The sequence below is a fragment of the Glycine soja genome, chromosome 10 (genome assembly GCF_004193775.1).
Source record: "Glycine soja cultivar W05 chromosome 10, ASM419377v2, whole genome shotgun sequence".
Taxonomy (NCBI): Eukaryota; Viridiplantae; Streptophyta; class Magnoliopsida; order Fabales; family Fabaceae; genus Glycine; species Glycine soja.
This window is the reverse complement of record NC_041011.1, coordinates 43,227,320-43,249,612: the sequence shown is the minus strand read 5'-3', so window position 1 is coordinate 43,249,612 and position 22,293 is coordinate 43,227,320. Positions and strand designations below refer to the sequence as shown.

The 22,293-nt window shown below is 28.3% G+C and overlaps 3 protein-coding genes across 6 annotated transcripts; 1 reads left to right on the top strand and 2 right to left on the bottom strand.

Moving 5' to 3' along the window:
- Positions 1-4,904: 4,904 nt before the first annotated feature.
- LOC114370637 lies at positions 4,905-5,927 on the top strand. The gene is made up of 2 exons (XM_028328029.1): positions 4,905-5,116; positions 5,253-5,927. Exon 2 carries the CDS (start codon positions 5,377-5,379, stop codon positions 5,746-5,748), a length of 372 nt encoding a protein of 123 aa, XP_028183830.1. The 5' UTR covers positions 4,905-5,116; positions 5,253-5,376; the 3' UTR covers positions 5,749-5,927.
- A 4,075-nt stretch (positions 5,928-10,002) lies between these two features.
- On the bottom strand, positions 10,003-14,758 carry LOC114370160 (peroxisomal membrane protein PMP22-like). 4 transcript variants are annotated; one of them, XM_028327443.1, is made up of 8 exons: positions 14,574-14,757; positions 14,254-14,385; positions 13,984-14,082; positions 13,558-13,659; positions 13,331-13,406; positions 12,086-12,156; positions 11,910-11,995; positions 10,003-10,262 (listed from the first exon to the last, which is right to left on the bottom strand). In XM_028327443.1, the coding sequence occupies exons 2-8, from the start codon at positions 14,323-14,325 to the stop codon at positions 10,211-10,213; spliced, it is 558 nt and encodes a 185-aa protein (XP_028183244.1). In that variant the 5' UTR covers positions 14,326-14,385; positions 14,574-14,757; the 3' UTR covers positions 10,003-10,210. The 4 variants fall into 4 exon arrangements, with proteins under 4 accessions (XP_028183244.1, XP_028183246.1, XP_028183245.1 ...); XM_028327445.1 differs by having other exon boundaries at positions 10,005-10,262; positions 14,474-14,758; XM_028327444.1 differs by having other exon boundaries at positions 10,005-10,262; positions 14,482-14,758.
- Positions 14,759-19,939: 5,181 nt separating this feature from the next.
- Positions 19,940-21,380, bottom strand: LOC114369846 (cell number regulator 10-like). The gene is made up of 4 exons (XM_028327106.1): positions 21,212-21,380; positions 20,969-21,040; positions 20,621-20,830; positions 19,940-20,177 (listed from the first exon to the last, which is right to left on the bottom strand). Exons 1-4 carry the CDS (start codon positions 21,282-21,284, stop codon positions 20,122-20,124), a joined length of 411 nt encoding a protein of 136 aa, XP_028182907.1. The 5' UTR covers positions 21,285-21,380; the 3' UTR covers positions 19,940-20,121.
- Positions 21,381-22,293: the final 913 nt, after the last annotated feature.

Here is a 22,293-nt window from a genome sequence, read left to right as displayed (position 1 = left end):
CGTGTCGATTGCAATGCAGGGCCCAAAGTCCCCTTTGCTCCTCCCTCCCTTTATTCATGTTTTTTTGTTGGATTTTGTGCAGGTCTTGTTAAGGGTTTTTTGGGTTTAGGGGTGATGAGTTTTGAACTAGTGTTGTTGGATTTGTGACTGTCAATGGGTTTGGGATGATGATAGGGGGTTGTGGCGCTGAGTGGTTGTTTTAGACATTAAACTAAATTGTTTTTAGTATCTTTTAATGTTAATTTCACACTTTATATCTGAATGTTTTATTTTGGTAGAACATTCAATTATCTTTAAGTTTATAATATCCTAGTGTTGTAACTTATTTCTCATATTTATTTTTTAATTTTTCAGTTTTTTTAAATAATAAAAAATATTTTAAAAAATTGTTTCCTAATCTCGTATCTTGGGATTTCTAGATTTATCATTTCTCTTTCCCCTACTAGTATATGTCTTGCCTCCATTTTGGTACATCCTACAATGTTATCATAAATTACAAAGACTTATGGTAGTAATGAGATTGCAACAATTAATTATAAAGACTCAACAATGGTTATTGAACTTTTCAAATTATCTTTTTAATGATATATTGTAAACATTAATTGAAAAAAATAATGATATATTTTCAAATTACCTTTTTAATGATATATTTTCAAATTACCTTTTTAATGATATATTTTAATAGTGAAGTTAAATAATGATATTAACTAGTAATAAATTATAAGATTTTAATTGAAAAAAATATCAATTTGATTATCTCTTGTTTTTGGTATTTTACCATTTATTGCTTTCCTGTTAAAATTACAGTTAATCATTTTTAATGAAGAAAAAAAATCAAGGGTCGTTTTTTCCCTCTATATATACATTATAAAAGTTTATATTTTTACTCCATTTTCTTTACTATTTATTTATCTTTTCTCTCATTTTTTAGTGACTTTTTTAAGACTTGAAGTTGAAATGAATTATCAATGGGATAATTAATATATATCAAATTTTTGTAACAGAAAAACTTAATTCTCTTAATTTTCAAGTTATATCATTTTATCATTTTCTTCTATTGTCATTAACAATACCTATAAAGATTGCTATCCTTAGAAGAAATTTTTTTAAATTAAAATTACTTAACTTTTATTTAAGTTCAACAATGCTAGAAGATAAATTAAGTAAATTAACTATTTTATTTATTTATTTATTGATGATGAAATATTAGAATAACAAAATTATAAAATATTGATAAATGATTTTTTAGACACATCCCTCTCATCATCACATGACAACTAAAAAAAGAAAATAAACAGGTAACTTAAAGACGTCATTAGATAAGCTTATTAAATTTTATAATTATCATTTTAAAAATAAGACTTAATTAGGATAATTTTTGATAAAAAATAAATAAAATCATTAGGATGACCCTCCAGTTATATAGTTTATCTTCGCACTATTTTTATTCCATATAAACTTTAATATGTCTCATTTTTTGTGGGACTTTCGACACATCCCTCCATTTATGTGTGACCATAAATTTCTACTAGAGAATCCAGACAACATTTTCTTTGTGTTGCATATAGACGTGTGATATAGATGAATTAAGTACAAAGAATTTAATTTAATTTGATGATAAATGATGATTCAGTTTATTTTTAGAAATTTTTCTGAAGAAAATAAGGAATTCATAGTAAATGTTTAAATTAAAAATCAGAATAATATTTATTTTTTCATCTGTAGGTATTAAAGATAAATATAAAGTTTACAATAATTCATATATTTTACTCAATAAATTGAATTAAACAACTTCACAAGATTTATTTAAAACATTAAAGAAATGGCAAACAAAAATAATACAAAAAATGGAAGAAAATAATAAAGAAAACGATGTTTCGATAAAGGGGTTAATAAAAATTGGGAGATATATTATATAAGAGCATTCAATTTTCATATAGGAGGGCCGGGAAAACGAAAAAATAAACTCAATTTTCATTCTCATTTTTACAAAATAAGTTCAAAACCTAAAATGAACGACAAAACCTGACAATATAAGAAATGTGTTTTTTTAACCTTAAATCTGTATCAAATAATAATCTTCCTTACTCACAAAAGGGTTTTAGACACAATAAAAAAAGTACATTGTGCAGTGGTAGACATTAATGGTCATAGCTAGAAAACACAGTGATAAAATCGTTTGAATTAAAAAAGTTGGAGGAATCTTCAATACAATGTGAGATAAAAAAAAATACAAATACTCAGTAAAAATAATACAAACACAAATGAAGCATTTGATTTGAAAGTTTTTATTTTTTAATTATTTTAAAAGACAGAAGATTTACAATAAATATAAATTATGGAATAAAAATAACAAAAAATAATTATTATTAAAGAACAATTACTAATTAACAAAAATGTATGTTTGAAATGCAGAAAGGGAAATCAATTTCAAACTTATAATTCACTTTTCTTTAATCCAAAAAAAGTGTTCTAATCATTCCTTACTTGACTAATATAAATTAATAAATTCATTTAATTTTAAAGTAAACAAGAAAACAATTATTAGTATTATATATGAATCATACTAACGTACATTTTAAATATATTGATTATATAAGAGATATTATTTAATATATTTTTAGTTACTTTTAAAGATATGATATCTGTTCCTATATTACAAATTTCAAAATAAAATTTGAAAAATATATTTCATTTTTGCTATTGTATCAATTAAAAATTCTCGATATTATTATTTTTCTTTTATAAGTTCACTTTACAACACACAACAGCTGATTGAATTTGACAATTAGTTCTCGTAATTCTAATTACTGATTTAAATTACTCTCTTTTTTATCTTTATTTTTTTCAGCATGGCGTTAATACAAAATATTTATTAATTATGTGGATAATTAATATTTATTAGAAAATTTGATCAACTTATTTTTAGCAAAAAAATTTCTCTTAAGTACTTTATTTTACCTACAAAATTCCAACTTAAAACCTATTTAAAGGAATCAAGATTAGTTCCACTAAACCTAATGATTTGTTTTATTTTATCTTTAATTATATACTTAATACTAACAATATATAGAAATTAAACTTATATATAATTAAATTACAAGATATATTTTACATTGCGCCAATTTTTTTTATATATATTCCAAGATATTTGGTTGTTGTAAATTTTACATAATACTTTTTATATGATAAATTGTACATAATATAATTTATATATTTAAAAATTCTTTTTTTCTTTATAGGTGATTCTGTTTTAAATACGAATCATACAATCTAATACTAAATGAGGATATTCTTTTCAAGTTTTTTTAACAATGATTCAAATCTTAGAGAAACAATTCATGGGTTAAACAACTCAAATTTATACTCCCTCTCATCCTTAATATATTTTTTTTTCTGAGCAAGTTGTTGGTAAGAGGAAATAGCTCATGCAAGATGAAATGACTAATCTTGATCAGGAATTATAAATCCACACAAGGTGAATATTCTTCTTAAAATATAATTTATTTCATACATAAGAACTAATCAGGATTCAAACTCTAGATGTTTGGTGAAGTGACAAAGGTGACTATCACTTCAACTATTATTAATTCTCCAATCCTTAATATAAGACATCATTTAGACAGAATTGATGAATCTTTTTATAAGGCATTTTATAGTTTCTAAGAAAGTATTTTTTTTCCTAGTTGCCCTGATTAAATACTCCAAGTATTTTTGTTTTTTCATTGATACTCATTACACTCTTAAACTTTAATATTTTCACATCACCCATAACAAATTAATGATTATTAATAAGGATAAAATATACAAATAGTCTTTTCACTTATATTTTGCTTCTAAATTGATTCTCTAACTTTTAAAAGTTTTAAAATGGTTCCTTATTTAATTCATGACAAGTTAGTCTTTTCAAAAAATTAATCATTTTTTATTTATTTTTGAACACGATTTTGAATATTTTTATTGATTCAAAATATGAAATTTGTCTCCTTAGATTCATTTAAATGAAAACTATGAAAATCAACTAATGATTGAACTAAAAATATAAAATTTGTCTCATTAGATACTTAAGGTGAAAAGTGCATGAAAAGTAAGTCTCATGATCAATAAAAAATTTAAAAATCTAATGTCACATTTTTTTTCTTATTATTCATGAGACTCATTTTTCGTGTGATTTTCATTACATTTTTCTTCAAACATTAGTTTAATTCTATGATTTTCATATAAGTGAATTTAATGAAACAAGTTTGATGTCTTAAATCTACTAGAAAATATTCATAATTGTGTTCAAATAAAAAATGATCAATTTTTTTAGAAAGACTAACTTGTCATGAATTAAATAAGTAAGATGATAGTTTTAAAACTTTTAAAAATTAAGAGACTAATTTAGAACCAAAAACTAAAATAAGGAATTATTCTTATATTTTAACCTAAAAAATCAATACATTAATAATATTTTCACATCACCAATTATAAGTTAACTATTTTTTATTGATCTACAAAATTATGTTCAAAATACCTTATACTAAGAAGAAGACATAACAACTTATAAAGCTTCAGCAGCTGAATCCAACTCTCACTGATTTTTATTATATAAAATATAAAATATAAATATTAATGAATTTAATATTTAATGTCTATGTATTAATAATATAAAATAATTTTATACTATCATTCAATCATAATTTATTATTTAAAATATTTTAAAAATTAATAAATGTATCGTACATGATAAATTAAAATATTCACCGTGAATATAAAACCTTTTTTCTCACGGGTGGATTACTAGTGTAACTTACAATTTATTTTACTATTATTACTAAATTAATAAATAAAATAAACAGTAGTTAGTGTCCGGGAGTTATATCTTTTAGATTGAAGGACAAATGGGTAAAACAATTGAGGTGATAAATATATTATGACCCTTTTTTTCCCTCACACAATATTATTCCTTTTCCCTCTCTCGTTCCCCACTTCCAAATCGCAATTCCTCTTTTCTTTCTCCGAGTCTCAGCAATATCCATCATCTTTCTCTCTCCGCCGCACGCGGCGGCGACTGTTGATACCCTGCTTCTTATACAGATCCGCCGCTCCTTCTTCCTGCCAACGCCGCCTCCTGGTTCCCTCTCTTCCCCAACCCCTAACCACATCTTTTCACCCAATTTTTTCTTTAATTATTATTATTAATTTGTTACCGTTTTCACTTTCATTATCTAATATTTTTATTTTTTTAATTGCATGCTGCAACCCTTTAGTTGCGGACCCGGTTTATGATGATTCCTTGGCAAACAACAAACGGATACTGAAGAAATTTGTGGTTTCGCAATTTTACCCCCTCAAAATCAAAAGTAGCTAGAGTCTACGCTTTACAACCCTACGATGATGAGTCAGCATTCCCGTAGGAGGCTGCCACGTGGCAATCCAAGAAAGGCCAAGCGTGACGAAGTTGACAAGCAGGCTGCGCCCAAAGCCGCCGAGCCGGCACCATCCTCGAATCGGCTTCTAGCCGGCTATCTTGCGCACGAGTTCTTAACCAGAGGAACTCTGTTGGGTCAGAAGTTTGAGCTGGACTTGGACCGAGCCGGCTTGGCTGGGTCCAGCTCAGCAGAAGCTTCAGCCGTGGAGGCGAGACCCTGTGTGGTGAAGGAGCACCATAGTTACGAGGTGCTGGCAAATCTTTTGAAGAGAAAGGAGACCCACATAAAGGGAATTGTGAACCCCACACAGCTTTCCAACTGGATTAACAAGTGACCATGACGTGGAATTTTCTTTTTCTTTTGTTTGCTGCAAACGCATGAATCAATCGTATTGCACAGGTTAGTTTGAATTTGATTCAAGTTAGGGGTTGCGTTGTTACTAAAAATATAATGTTTGTGCTTGATAAATATCACTGAATGTGCAGATCATCTTTATCCATGTCTTTTTCTGATTCTTGGTTCTTCAATTTCTTTTACTTTTAATTATATGTATCGTTGCTAGGATGGTCGTTGTAACATATACTCTATTTCTTCTATAGATCAAGATAATCTAAAGTGAATGGTGCAATTGATATTAATAATCATCAATTTATCCGTTTAAATTTTGATCACTTTCTTCAAAAAATCATAAATTTTAACTTAAATAACATGTTGGTATTACCATAGAGCTAAAATAGCTATATATATAGCGATCGAATGGAGGATTGGAAAGTGAAGTTGGAACTTGGAAGCGAGATTGAAGATGACATTGCTTTCATTGGGAGAGAGAGATATGGTTAATAACTTTGACTAAGCTTTTTATTTACTTATAAATTAAAGTTGCAGTAATCTTGTTCCATTGCAGAATATTCTCCAAGATATGGATGAGTTGTCTAGACTGGCTTGGTACGTATTTCCTCAGCCTTAAATATATAATAACTGTACTATATAGTACGTCCCATTTATTCCAATTCTCGAGTTTAGCATGTTGCAACCTTCAAAACAGAAGAATCATGTGGAATGTTGTCTGGTTTTCTCAATTATATATGCATGGTATAATGGTTCATTTGGCATGCATGCATGAAACCAGGCCATTTTAAAGGCTTGATATTGAGGAGATAATTGACGGCATGATGTTCAGATCATGGTCTTTGGTTGAATGCTAGAGTGAAGAGTTTTATTATCCCTTACACATGCTGGCACCTTAATCCTACGTTGTTTAAGTTAAGCTCCTTTGGGTCTTAGTGGGAATTATGGAGCATACAAGAGCAACGTTACTGATTCGTGCTTACTGGTTTCTAACTGATGTGACTGTATGCAATAAGGCCAGGGAGCAAATATGGTCTACTGTTGCTTGGGGGAAACTAATACTATAAAATTAGATTATCGTAATTTCAATTTTTATACCTGAAAAGTTCTTTCCTACACGGAACATATTAAATATAAAACTAAAACTAATAATTAGAAACAACTAGATAACTCATTTACTTGTACATACTGTTAAAATAAATATTTTTTTTGGTTTAGTAGTAAGATAATCGAACTTATTTAATAATTTAGGTAGCTTATTTAACAATTTGATAATACATAATTAGTTGATAACATAGCTAAGTTTGCGCTAAGTATTCGTTTGATTACTTATTAATTTTGAGAAATAATCACTTTTTAAAAACAAGCAAAAATATATAAATGATTATTCTTTTGAATTTCATTAGAGCGCATGTATAATGTATAAGGTTTTTGAATTATTACCTAATAATAAATTATTTACTTTTATAATAAATAATAATTACTTTAAAAATAGTAAATACAAGTTTTAATTAATTGAAAATATGTTTTTTTTTTTATCTCGATGGTATGTCTTTTAAAATCAACTAAATCAATGGTACATGGTAATATTATTGAAAAATTAAATGGTTAAATTTTGGTCACTTTATAATTTTAAATTTATGATTTTGTTTTTCTTATTTTTAAAACAAGACATTTGATTTTTTTATTTTAAAAAAATAATTTTGATATTTTGTGTGAAAAAAGATTAAATGAAGTGGAAAAAAATCATAATAAAAATTAAACTCATGATCTTTTATTTATAAGCGAAATATTAAATCACTAAAACACTTACTTTTTTTTTAGTTAAACACATTAATATTATTTTTTATGCATCATTGATCAATAGTTATTAATTAATTTCAAACTATCAAAATTTATAAATAAAACAATATTTAATATACAAATCTTCTTAATTTAATTTTATATTATTTTACATGTTTTTAGTTTATCAATTTATAGTTAAATTTCATAAATTAACATCTAAATTGTTTACATAATTTATTTTGCAAATTCATTTAATATATAAATTATTTTCACTCTAATTATTTACGTAAAATTATGCATAGAAAAGATAATAAATCACTTATTTTATTTAATAAACTATATTAACATTATTTTCTACATTTCATTAGTCAAAATTTATTTTTATTCAAATTATCAAAATTAATGAATTAAAAAATATTTAATATATTTAAATATTTATATATTAAATATTTTTTAACTTATATATTTTGATAATTTTAAAAAATTAATAACTCTTGACTAATGATATATAAAAAATAATATTGATATATTTAACTAAATAAAATAAACATGTTAGCGACGTATTAAGTTGTCTGTGAATAAAGAAAGACTAAATGTCTTCATTTAAAAATAAGAAAATTAAAATCACAGATTTAAAATTATAAGAATATCAAAATTATAATTTAACTTATATAAAATTTGAAAGATCAAATGTCACACTTCAAAACTAGAGAAATCAAAATTATAGATTTAAAAAATAAAAAAGAACAAAATTTTAATTTAGTCTAATTAAATTCATTATTGTCTTGTGATGTTGGGGCCTTGACTTTTTTTTACGTCGGGCATCAACTCACCGTCTTTAACACAATTCATTTTTTCTTAAATAATATTTCGTTTTTTATAAAATAAGGTATTTTTAATTTTAATCCTTTAAAGTTTTACTTTTTAGTTTTAATCCTTTAAGTTTAAAATTTATTGTTTTAATTCTATTATTAAGTAATAACGTTAAGTGCTGTGATAATAACATTGACTTATCAAGTTATTAATGAATTTAAAATAACAGTAATACGTATTTTTTTTAAATTATATTTTCAAATCCTTCGTCAAATTAATATGACGTCATGGGATTGAATTACAATTCAAAACTCATATGTTTGTCTTAATTTGTACATAAAAGTAAGATTTTTTTCGCCCGAAATTCACCATAAAATTTTAGATTGTAAGATTTTATTTTCATCGTAACATACGCACACTTTTTACTATTCAAGATCAAGCAAAACTTAGATATTCCATAGGGTCTTATTTTTGGTTTTGGGCTCTATTAGTCTATAAAATAACTTGAAGAACTCAAAGAAATAAAATTAAATAAAATTGATATATCTTAGTAACATGACATTAGTTTAAATAGAATTGAATTCATTCTCTTAAATAAAATCTCATACTCAAATCTTGTGAATTAAAAAAAAATTGATTGAAATGAAAAACTTTAACCAAAATTTGTTGTAAATATTAGTCATCGGCAAAACAAACTTAATAAAATTTGATTATCTTTGATTGGACATCAACATTAGGACGTCGGAGTCGAATACCTAAACTAATTAATCCAAATCACCTCTTTCTCTCTTACTTACATGCTTAATAAGACATCATTTGGGGTATAATAAAGTGATTCTAGTCGATTAACTCAAATACCCTTTCTTATTTTGTTTTCTTATATGTAAAAATAATACATCGTTTTTGTGGTAAAAAAGGCTATATTATTCAAACCAATCACCTCATTTATAATCAGATTTGTTTAGTTTAAATTTAACAAGAAAAATATTATTAAAATATAAAATTGAACTGAATGCGACCAATTCATTTCAATTGGTTCGAATTTTTTTTTTTCCAAGTATTTCTACTCATGTGAAGATCACGCTAAACAAAAATAAAGAAAAAATTTGTTTTAATTAAAATCAAATATTAAAAATATATATTTTAATTTTAAAACTAAAAGATTTCTAGCACGTATTTGCACCCTCGCACCTGATTTTTTTTTTTTTTGCCCACACAATCATTCTGATGTCAAGTCAGCTTCAAAAAAATTTCGACTTTAATAGAATTAATGTTGAAGAGAATTGAGATTAAAAAAATATTTAAAATAATACTATTATAAAAATAAATTTAAAGGAATCCATTTTAATTGAATAGTAAAATATATTACTTTTAAAATATAAATATATTTTATGAGTTTTATATCTAAAGTCAAATTTTGAAAAGAAAAAATTAAACATTTTATTTTGCAAAATCATATTCACTCAAAAATTAATTTTACATACAAAAAAATACTATACAAAATATTTTTTCTCAAAATTAATTCTAACCAGCAAAAACGTGTTTTAAAAAAGGGATCTAGAATAAGTTTGGATCAGATGGTTTTCTAAAATTATAGTTATGATTTTTGAGTTTAACCCACCTTATTCTTGCCATAATTTGATATTAGTCAGCAGGAAACAAACATCTAATTTATCAATATTGGCAAGTGCAAGTCCAAACAAGTCATAACAACCAATGTAATAGTCTAATATGCCAAACAAACTATGATGAATGCTCCACTATTAACAAATATGGCAGATTTTTTTTCCATCCCAATTTACATAGGAAGGAAACAGAAAATTACCCAAAAGTATGAAATTTGTGATGTCCTAGGCAGCCTTAATTGCAACAGACCTTGCTTTCAGATTCAGAAAGATTGCCCTGACACAAGAAAGTAAATCAGAGGCCAATTAATTATTAGTTCATGTTGCCCTTTAAGAAAACATACGTAGTACAATAATTGATCAAACTTAAAAGCAAGGAAGGAACTTTTTTTTTTTTAATAGAAAAAACAGAGAGAAAAGATTGAAGTACAAGTTAGAGAGGATAAGATATCCTCCAAAATATTGAAACTATAAACAATTCAAAATGATCAAAGCTAATCCAGCATGATCATAAATCAGTACAACCATACATGACTTGGCTTTGCAAATTAAATGTCATTTTAAGCAGAATGGAGAAATCCGGTACTGCTAATGTGTTGTCAATGCATAACCAGTTAATCATCTTATAGCACAATTCAAATTGAGGGAAACAATGACAACACAAAACGTTTCCACATTGCATAATGGAAAATTTTCTAGTTAAGTGAGGAATATGCAGAAAACCAAACTTACCAAAGTAATCAGCATGTGTCACTCACACAATACCTTCACTTAAAACCTATTATGGCACTTCAAAGTTCAACCTCAAGTAAAATGAATGTCCTAGTGGCTTTGAAACATACTGACATAGTTTAACCCGGTTCTAGGCATCTGTTTTTTTTTTTTAAAAAAAAAGGAAAGGAAGACAAGGACATCAAAAGGGGAGGAACATTCCAACTATACTGACACCCCCCCCCCTAAAGATCCGTTGCCCAAGCCAATCCAAATTTATTAAATAAATAGACAACAAAACAGCATGGGTGTATTAGACCAAAACCCATGTCAAGGAAAAGGGAATATATACTCATGCAGCCCCTTTAAATTGCGGGCGTAAAACTCAGCAAAAAGAAGGGACAATGTCCCACCAAAAAGATTGGGTATTATCAACAGCAAAATTGGCAATACGATCTGCACAATGATTGCCTTTCCTATAAATGTGAGTAGCTCTAAATTTGGTTATAGTACTTGAATCTTTAAAATATTTGATTGAAGGACTGTTTGGTTGACATTCAAAACTAAGGTTACACAATTTCTGATGCAAAATCACACCATCCAATGCACTTTCTCTCAAAGCAATTTTTTTTTGCTTCCATGAAACCAAGTTTTACTCCCCCATACAAACAACAGGCACTAAGAATATGTGTCCTAAAAACTTATAAATTATTAGCAGATAAATAACTTTTGTTATGATCTAAAAATCTGGATTTGAGTATGAAATAAGCACCATCAACATTTATGGAATCCTGGTCAAATGGGTTATGTTTATTTCCATTCCTTTTATTATAGAAAAAATATATACATTTAATCTATAACAGAAAATCAAATTACAGCAATATATTATACTTGGTAGCATAGCAGGTACTAGGCATAAGCCGTATATGGTAGTTCTTGCAAAGATTCAACAAAAATCAATAGTATTTTATCTACTATAAAAGCTATCCTCTCTTCTGACCTTCCCCATAAAGTGAAAACTGAAACCGCTTCTTAGAGTAAATATGATTTCACATCACACTCAATAGGAACCTTTTGTAATTAACAATAAAATGCATAACTATCATAGTATTATCAATCGATGATGCTTATTCATTAATTTTAGAAACAATGAGAGATGACATGAACTAATCATGGAAGTGTAACAAATAGCAAATTGAAAGATGTAGCTCACCAGCAAGCAGCAACAGAGCTGTGAAATACAACACGGAGCTGCAGAGGCATATACTGGTAATTCACCCAACCAACTATAGGCCAAAACTGCAAGTAAAAAACAATATAACTTCAAAAAACTAACTTTTCAAACTGTCACATGAACTAAACTGCAGAAGATTGTTCTCATTGCCATACCTTCCATGCAGTCAACTGAACAGAAGGGTAATCCTTTTTAACTTTGTTTATGACTGTACTCCAAGGTCTTCCTGCAAACCAGCCTCACACTTTAATTACCAGGCAATGTGGATATATTAGTTAGGATATTAAATTTACAAGTACAATTAATCATGTAATGCCATTCGTATTATTCATAAGTCAGAACATGTTTCAAAAGATTGTTTTATCATATTTAAGTCATCATTCATTATATCTTCAAAATGTATTAGAAAACTTAACAATGCCAGGAAGCTGCCTACATTTTTGGCTTAGCCCATGAATAAAATCAAGAGAGAAATATGAAGTGTTTTTTTCTGAGACGCTTAATTTTATCTATCATTCAATGACTAATAGTTTCTTAAAACTTAACAAGTTGTTTTTTTTTTTTTTCATTTCAACTTTCCAGAATCCAGACTCTTCACTCCTTTGGTGTGCCAAGTCCTTCCTGTGGGAGTTTTATGTGTTTCTTGTAGATGAGAATAAGTACTTTCTTCTAGATTGTAACTCAGACACATACAAGTAGATTGCACTCCTCCAAGTTTTATATCCAATACGAATTTCATTTGGACAGGACAATTTAGGAAAATAGAAACTTAGTTGCTAGACTCCTTCATATGCTTATAAGGTAGGAACGAACAAAGACATCATTAGACCTTATTTTATTTATTTTGCTAATTATTATTCATAAATTTCATATTAGCCAAGGATATTTTCAATAAAACTGAAAAGTTTTGCACTGGATATGTTTTGTTTGTGCTAAACTTGCATCAAAAGAAATTACTAGCATTCATGTCAAAGATAAGCTTATGAAACTATTATTATTTTTAAAAATTAAACAATAAAATAACTGCTGCACAATTCATTTTCCAAGCACCACATTCCAGAGCAACACACCATATTGACATACAAATACTTTGAGCCTAGGAAGACATATACTAAATTCAGCAATACAACAGTAACAGAATCAAATTTAAGAAGTAATAAGCAATATGTGACCAATGTTTTACATTGGCATAATAATCATGATAAACACATAAAAGCGGGTAATTAAGGAAGAGCAAAAAAATGAATGGTTCTTGTTTTGAGTAGGGAGGTGGGGTGCAGAGCAGAAGAGACATTAACAACAAATGATGACATTAAGCTTTAATGGAAATATTTCAAAATTATTATGTGTAAATTGAGGCGTAACATACAAATTCAAACATATTTTATCAATGAGCATACCTTCTATAACCAAGCCATAGTACATCATGAACAAAAAGTTGTTCCATGGGGAACTGGTTATCTGTTCAAGGATCACCTAATAACAGGATATTTCATTCATGAGAGCATTAGTTAGAAACTTGTACCAGAGCCAAGGAAATTACAGAACACAATACAAAATACTCTCCCTATAAGTGAAAGAGCCAGAGGACAGACCAACAGACAACAACATCAAAAGCTTACAGTACCTTCTTAGCAACAGTGTCATTGCCTTTCTCCCCCTTAAATATTTTATCCATCAATTTGTGGAGAAAATGTCCAAAGGGCCCAGAGTAGGCGAAACCATAGAGCTGCAAATCAATTTGATTTCAAAACTGCTCAGTACTAAAAAAATTTCACTACAAACTTCAGTTCTGCTTCATCTTTTTGAGAAAAGGTGAAACAGTTAGCACAGTATGTTGATTTTTTTTTTTTTCATATGATCATTGGTTGAGAGTTATGAAATGGTTAATGGTAAAGACCATACTCTAGTTACCTTCATGGAAAATTCTGATTGTTAGAAAATTCGATCCAGACATATAGATAATGTCCAAATTGAAAATGAAATTGAAACAGTGATTTCCCACATATAATAAATAATTTAGAAGAAACACAGTTAAGTCAAATGGACATACCATGAAAAGAAGTACCCTTCTCAACTGAAGTTTCTTGGCCCCAGATAACTTCTGTGCCACTGCATCACTAAAACCAGCCAAAAATGCCGCAGTAATCGCCTAACACCGCAAAAGTTTTGTTTTTTCAACAGCCCCATTAGTCTCTTAACAACCAAAATGAAAAATAAATAAATAAAAACATTTTCTTTCTTTCTTTCAATTCAACCCAATCATTCTCTTAGAAATTAAAGTGAGAAAAATGAAAAGTGGGTGAAAAGGGAGATTAGAAACCTTGGTTCTGAGAGGATGAAGCTGAAGCTGGTTGAGATATTTCTTGAAAACGCTGTTGACTTCGTCAGACATGATGGTTGATCAAACCCCGGATCTTGTGTGTGTAGTTTAGTTTGTGATAGTTAATCTATCCTGTATAAGATGGAGTGAGATTGAGAGTGACACAAACATAGGAAATATAGAAGGACGAAACAAAAGCATTGGAATTTGGAAAGGGTACTATAATACAAAGGAAGGTTAGGTGGCAAAATCAAATGAAGTGTAGACTTGAATCACTAGCAGCATAGCAGAAAGGTAGACTCATTCACCAAAGACTTTACCATCAATGTGATTGTGATCCCTTCCCAGAAATTCTTTCTTATTAATTAATTAATGCCTATCATAAACATTTCAAGGTAGTAGAAAAGAACGAATTATGAAGGAATCTCTTCTTTCAAATTGAGAGCCATTTGTCTGTGCCTTGTGGTAATAGCAAGCGTGGAAGCCTCTCTTGGTTGGATCTAATTGATCCGATAAATAAATTTAAAAATCAAAATCAAACTAATTCAACTGATTTGTATTGATTTCATTAATTACTTTATTACAAATGCTAACCGACGCTCAAAGGTTAAAAAAGTAAAAAGAGAAATATTCTGATTAAAATGTGTATTTACATTAACCTATATTATATTTTAACTCAAAATCTTACATTAAGACTTCCAAATTTTTTTCTCATTTATGTGATATTTAACCTTTTCATTTATTCGATCTGACACTTTATTTTACATTTCTACTCCAATAATCTCATTTTTATGATTGTAATTTATATACCAGTTTTCTCCTCAAACAAAATCATTTTTATCCATTGAGTATTCCTCCTCCCCTTAAGTAGGGAGAGACTATCATATGGATGACTTGTGTGATTGTTTAGTGTAAATTTATCTCATGTTTAAATTAAATAATTAGTAATTTAAAAATAAGAAATACTTTTATACGTTAACATAAATTTGGAGCCCAGGGAGTCAAAATCCTATTTACGGTAATTACAAAAACTACAGCCATAATTAAAATTAGTTTAAATTATGTATTTTAATTTTAAATTTTATGTTATTTTTTTAACAATCTTATATGATTTTAATTAAAAAAGAAAACTATACAAATCTATATTTAAATATATAATTTAAACAGTTTATTTTAATATAATAATAATTATTATTATTATATATAATACTTTCGTGTAAGAAATATAATTTCTATCTATATCAGTATAGTATAGGTTAGATGCGCATGTTCAACTTGCAAGTATGCAACTCTTGATAAGTTGTGAGTCCTGTTGCACCTACAAAAATATATATAAGCGACATTATTGACATCTAGCATCCAAAAGGAAGACTTTTAATTAAATTTAAAAATTATTTTTAAACTAATTTAGTGTTTATTAATTTTTTTTTTAGGATTTGATTGATCACCTTTAGACTTAATATATTTCTTATCCAAATTATGTATTTTTTCTTCTACAAAATTTGAACATGATATTTTTTTAAAAAAGATCAGTCTAGTTGTACTTAAACCAAATAACATATATTAATATAAAATTTGATTTTACTGATTTGGTATTTTAGACTAAATTTCACCTTATTTTTAGTAGGAATATTTACATCATTTTATGACATGTATTTTTGTTTTATTTTTTACTTGATCAAATAAGAGAAAAATAGTCAACGATAAAACTCAAGATATATTTCATATCAATAATGCAGTGACAAGAAAAAAAGATTTTTTTTACATTTTATTTTATTTTATTTTCATTCATACTAAATCACCTACAAATCATCTCACTTTCTACTCAATTGTTTTTCTTTTCACTTTTTTTTTGGTATCAAACAAATCATAATTGTGGTTATTAGATGAAATATAGTAGCTGAAATTACTGATTCATCCAAGATTATCCAGCATGACATATTCTAGCAAAAATATTATTAAAAATCTTCTGCATCCCTTACATTTTTTTCTTAATTTATTAATGTTTTTAAGCATTTGGATAACATTGTGGTCTCCAACTAATTTGAGATAAATTGAAACAATATATTAATAGTAATAATTGTTAGAATCTATTAATTATAGAGATTAGCTATGATTTGAATTGTAATTGATCTGAATCCCTGTATATTTTTTCCTTTTTTATTTGTAATTTTGTTTTGATATTTTGTCCTCAATAATCATGGAGAGAGGGTAGAGAAGATCATGTATTTATTCACGGTCTCATATCAATGAAAATCATCCGATTCCATTTTCTTAACATGGTATGAGAGCCAACTACAATTACCTTTCTTCTTTAGGAATTGGAGATTAACTTCTGAATACGAAAATGAAAAATAGGTCAAATAGATTAGATTCTGCTCTACATATGCAGGATCTATCTTCAATCCTTACACCTGAGCATCTTGATGATACAAATTATCCTGAATGACCAAAAATGAAAAAAGGTGGAGTCTCCCAAGGACAACTTCATCGCTGGTACTGGATTTGTTGCTAAGTCAAGTATATTTCAACCAATTTGTGGTTTTTCTATTGTTACTAAGGGTAGTGATTAGATAATTGATACATGTGCAACAAACCATATGATTTGTGATAAAAATATATTTACACAGTTTTCCTCTAATAGTTCTGTTTCAGCCATTATAAATGCTAATAGTGTTTCTTCCCCAGTTATGGGTAGTGATACAATATCCATTTCTCCTTTGTTATCCATTTCCAATGTGTTTTTTATTCCTTCTCTCAATTGCAATCTTCTCTGTATTAGTCAATTAATCAAGTCTCATAACTGTGTTTTTTTGTTCTTTCCCACATATTGTACTCTATAAAATATACATATGAATGAGAATATTAATAGTGGTAAAAGAAGTAAAGGATTATACTATCTTGAAGGTAATTCTTAATATACCAAAGGAAAAGAACTAACTCATTCTATAAGTGATGAAACACAAGCTAAGAATAAAAAAGATATTTGGCAATGACATAACCGATTAGGACATCCATCTTTTAGCTACCTTAAGAGATTATTTCATTCGTTGTTTAACCATTGTCATATCTCTGATTTTAAATGTGAAACTTGTATAATGGCAAAAAGTCATCACGTTACTTTTCCTATAAATAACAATAGGGCTAATGCTCATTTCTCTATTATTCACATTGATGTTTGAGGACCTGCCCCTCTTCCCACACATATTTGTGGATGATTGTACAAGAATGACTTGGTCATACCTTCTTAAATGCAAAAGTGATGTGTGTAATGTTTTTCAAGTTTTTCACTAAATGATAAGCACACAATTTAATACTCCAATAAAGATACTCAGGTTTGATAATGGAGGGGAATACTACAAAAATGAGTTGACAAATTTTATGAAATATGTTGGTATTCTTCATCAAACATCATGTCCTAATTCCCCTAAGCAAAATGGAGTAGCCGAGAGAAAAAATAGACATCTTTTTTAGGTTACTAGATCACTATTGATTGATGGTAATATTCCTACTTACTTATGGGGTGAAGCTTTAAGCTCTGCAGTTTATCTTATTAATAGAGTTCCCTCGAGTGTGTTAAACTTTAAGAGACCTCTTAATATCCTTTCTCATCATTTCACCCTTAATTTTTTCAATCATTTACCATCCCATATTTTTGGTTGTGTCATATATGTGCATTTGCATCCTCACCAATGAACAAAATTAAAATCTAGAGCAATGAAATGTATTTTTGTGAGATACAACACCACTCAAAAGGGATACAAGGCCTATCATCCATCTACAAAAAGATTTTTTGTATCAATTGATGTTACATTTCATGAGCATGAAATATTTTTTCCCTTAAAAACACTTCATTCTTCACCTCAAAGGGGGTGTGATTTGGAGGTGCAGAATCATGATAGACTTGACCAAGATATCAAGTTATTTGATATTCTGCCAACAACAATAGAGGATGGAATTCAAGATAATGAAGATGAGAACATGGAGGATCAAATTCAGAATAATGTAAATGAGAATATGACTGAATATGAATGTATAATCTCTCCTTCAACCTCAAATCCACTATTGATCCAATCCAAAAATAATTTTGTAGAAGTATCACCTGAAACTTTTACTCCTTTTCATTCTGTTGTTGATACACAAAACTATGTTTCCACTGATATACAATGCAATGTCTCTTCTATCCCAAATTCTAACCCTATAGTGAGCCTTTACACTCTTCCACTTTGTACTGATAGAGGACAACCCCCAATTAAGTATGAAACCATTCTTAATTATAAGGTCAAATATCCCATAAACAACTACGTGTCATCTGAAAAGCTGTCCAAATCATATGTCAATTTTGTATCTCAATTATCTACTGTATTTACTCCTAGTAATTTGGAAGAAGCTCTAGCAAATTCTAGGTGGATCTATGAAGTTTTTCGGTTACACACAAAAAAATTTTGATCCCACCTTGTTTCTCAAGCATAATCAAGATAAAATCATTGTATTGATAATATATGTTAATGATATGATTGCGATCGAAAATGATTCTGATGAAATTTTAAACTTACAGAGACATTTAGTTTCTGAATTTGACATGAAACAACTTGGAGATCTCAAATATTTTTTAGGGATCGAAGTTGCAAGGTCCAAGCATGATATTTTCCTTTCTCAAAGAAAGTATGTTTTAGACTTGTTAGCTGAAACAAGAATATTTGGGTGTAAACCAATTGATATTCCCATAGAAAAAAATCACAAGAATTTTCATTGTGTTGATGCAACCAGTGCAGATAGAGGAAGATATCAAAGACTAGCTAATTTACTTGTCTCATACTAGACCAGACATAACATATGCAGTCAATGTCGTGAGCCAATTTATGCATGGCCCAAAAATACCACATATGAATGTTGTTGAACGGATATTAAGGTACTTAAAATTTGCACTAGGAAAATGTTTGTTATTTTCAAATCATGGTCACCTCAAAGTTAAGGGTTATACAGATGTTGATTGGGCTAGATCAGCAAATGACAGAACGTCTACTGCTGGCTACTTCACTTTTGCGGGAGGAAATCTAGTAACTTGGAGAAGTAAAAAGCAACAAGTAGTTGCTAGATCAAGTGCTGAAGCAGAGTTTAGAGGGATGACATTTGGGATATGTGAACTGTTATAGATTAGAAGTCTCTTGAAGGATATTGAATATGAACAAAAGGATGCAATAAAACTTTACTGTGATAATAAATCAGTCATAGAGATTGCTAACAACCCCGTTCAACATGATCGTATAACACATGTGGAAATTGATTTGCATTTCATCAAAGAGAAGATTAAAGATGATATTATTGTCTTTCCTTTTGTAAAATCAGAACAACAACATGTTGATATGCTGACCAAGGCAGTAGCATCCAAGACCCTTAGTAATTCTATTGACAAGTTGGAAATGTGTGACATTCATGCACCAACTTGAGAGGGGGTGTTAGAATCCATTAATTGTAGGAATTAGCTATGATTTGAATTGTAATTGATCCAAATCCCTGTATATTTTATTCTTTTTTATTTGTGATTATGTTTTGATATTTTATCCTCAGTAATCATAGAGAAAATCATGTATTTATTCACTGTCTCATGTCAATGAAAATCATCCGATACCATTTTCTTAACAATAATGATAATAAACGATGGAAAAAATTATTAGAAAATTCGTAAGCTGAATTCTAAATGATATTTCATAACGTTACTAAGCAATGGACAACAGTTTTTTTTTTTTTTTTCCTTTATAGTTGCAACTTGCAAAGAAGAAAAACAACAAGCATTTCTTAAAAAAAAAAACAGCGAGCAGTATTGATGATATGAAATTTCAGTAGTGCTGAGTTGGGGCAGATGGATCATCTAGACATGGAAGGTGGCATTCGTGGAGGAGCATTTGGTGGCCCAATCCAACCTGCATATAATTTGTGCAATATATTTACCTTCAATTTTTCAAAAAAGGAAAAAGAGCAATTAAATACCACAATTTGAAAACGAAACGATGCGAGTAAGTGAATCAAATGATGGATAAAGTTTGTTGTCTTGGTGCACTATGTTATTCACAAACTTTAATTTTTCATTTTAATTAAGGGTTTTGTAGTTGTATTTAAAACACACGTTGTTGATTTAAATAAAATTAAATTTAGTCTATTTTGTAAGAGATCATTAACAAAACGAATAAAAAAAGATAAATAATTATCTTAAAATAATTGTAAAAGTCTGATTTAGACTAAATAAAGAATTTTTTAATCAAGATATAAGATAGGTTAGATGATAAAAACAAAATCACACTCCTCCCACTAACAAATTAACAATTAATTTGTCCAAAAAAAAACTCTCTAGATAGATATGTAATACCTTTGGAAGGGTCGAAACCCCTTGCTTTAAGCTCAGCATGCTCTTGGCACAAGGCACATGCTTCGCAGCAGAAATTAACACAGCAATCACAACAAGGTTCCGCTGGTAACCCAAACTTTGATCTCAGTTTCTCTCTGTAAAGGCACGAGTAGAGCCAGTGACACGTCACCAACATAAGTAACCCATAGGCACACCCTTGTCCAAAGCAAGCTGCATTCTCACATATTCAAAACCATGCACGAAAGATATTATTATTAGATATCACAGATCAAACTAAATTATGATCAATATAGCATAGTAAAATAGCAATTATAATATTTTGTTTATTTCTTCTTTCATTGATCTTACAACTACGCCCTTCATCCACAATTTCTGCAATTTGGCCAAAGGTAACGCACGGTAGACAGCAAGTTATCAAACCTGCATTAATATTCATTACAAATTAATCATTGAATCATGTAAGAAATCAAATTTGATTGAATTGTATCGTATAAAAAAATAATAATTTAGGAGGTGATGTTTGTATTTCATCCATTTCTCGGAACTACATATATTATATAATATAAATATAAATATAGATAAAAATTGTACATGTCTTAGGATCTTCTCCACAGTCACAGAATTTAGCTGACCATTTGGGAGGGAAAGAACGACCACCCAACATGTTTCAGATACAAAGAAAATACTTAAGATAAAATTGTGAGAACCAAATGAAACGATGGCACGGAGATATTTCAGCTAGATCGAGAGGATATGAGCTTCTTCAGTTTGGGGTTGTTCTTATATATAAATACCCAGTTCACAGAGAACAATTTCGTTTGGGAACATCGACTTTATGAAACAATTTGAAATGGCTCATGCAATTGTCTTTAGGCATAAAGATGAAATATGCTTAACAATTTAATTCTTACATGCCGGTCTCCTTCAAACATAGGAATGCCAACTGGATTTCATGCCTTAATCATTGTCTTGTTAATTTGCCTTAAGTTCATTCTGCCGTCTCATGAGTCCTGACCTAATAATATTTTGTGCATCCTTTTGTTCTTATATTTCTTTTTCTTCTTATTTTCCTATCACACTGTTTATCATCTTTCTATTAGCTTTTTTTCCCACATTTTTTTATTTATTTTTTCACTCATTTCACAAAACATATCATTATTGTATTACTGATTGCTTTGGGCTTTCACAAATCAGGCCTTGGTAGACTAGGTTGTAAGCTCCTAAGATGTTTGGATTATTTTCACCTTACTTATATTAGACTATTTCCACCCGAACTTAATGGATTAATAGAAAGAAATTACCATTTATACTCACATTTTTCATCTTTGAAATGCCATCTTTTCCTTTTTTACAAAAATATCTTTGATGAAAACTAATTTCTATTGCATCTGACTATACAAAGAAATTAGTTTTCATTGTGTAATATATGCAAGTTGAGATATGAAAGAGTCAATTTAAAATACACAATGACTACACAACAAAACTAATTTCCATTATTTACTAAAAGTTGAGATAGTGAAGTGCCAATTTATAAATCGCAATGGAAACTAATTTCAAATATTTTTATTATAACAAAACAGAAAATAGTTCTGTTTTATTATTATTATTATTATTATTATTATTATTATTATTATTATTATGCAAAATGGAAACTAGTTTCCACTAGGGGCCGG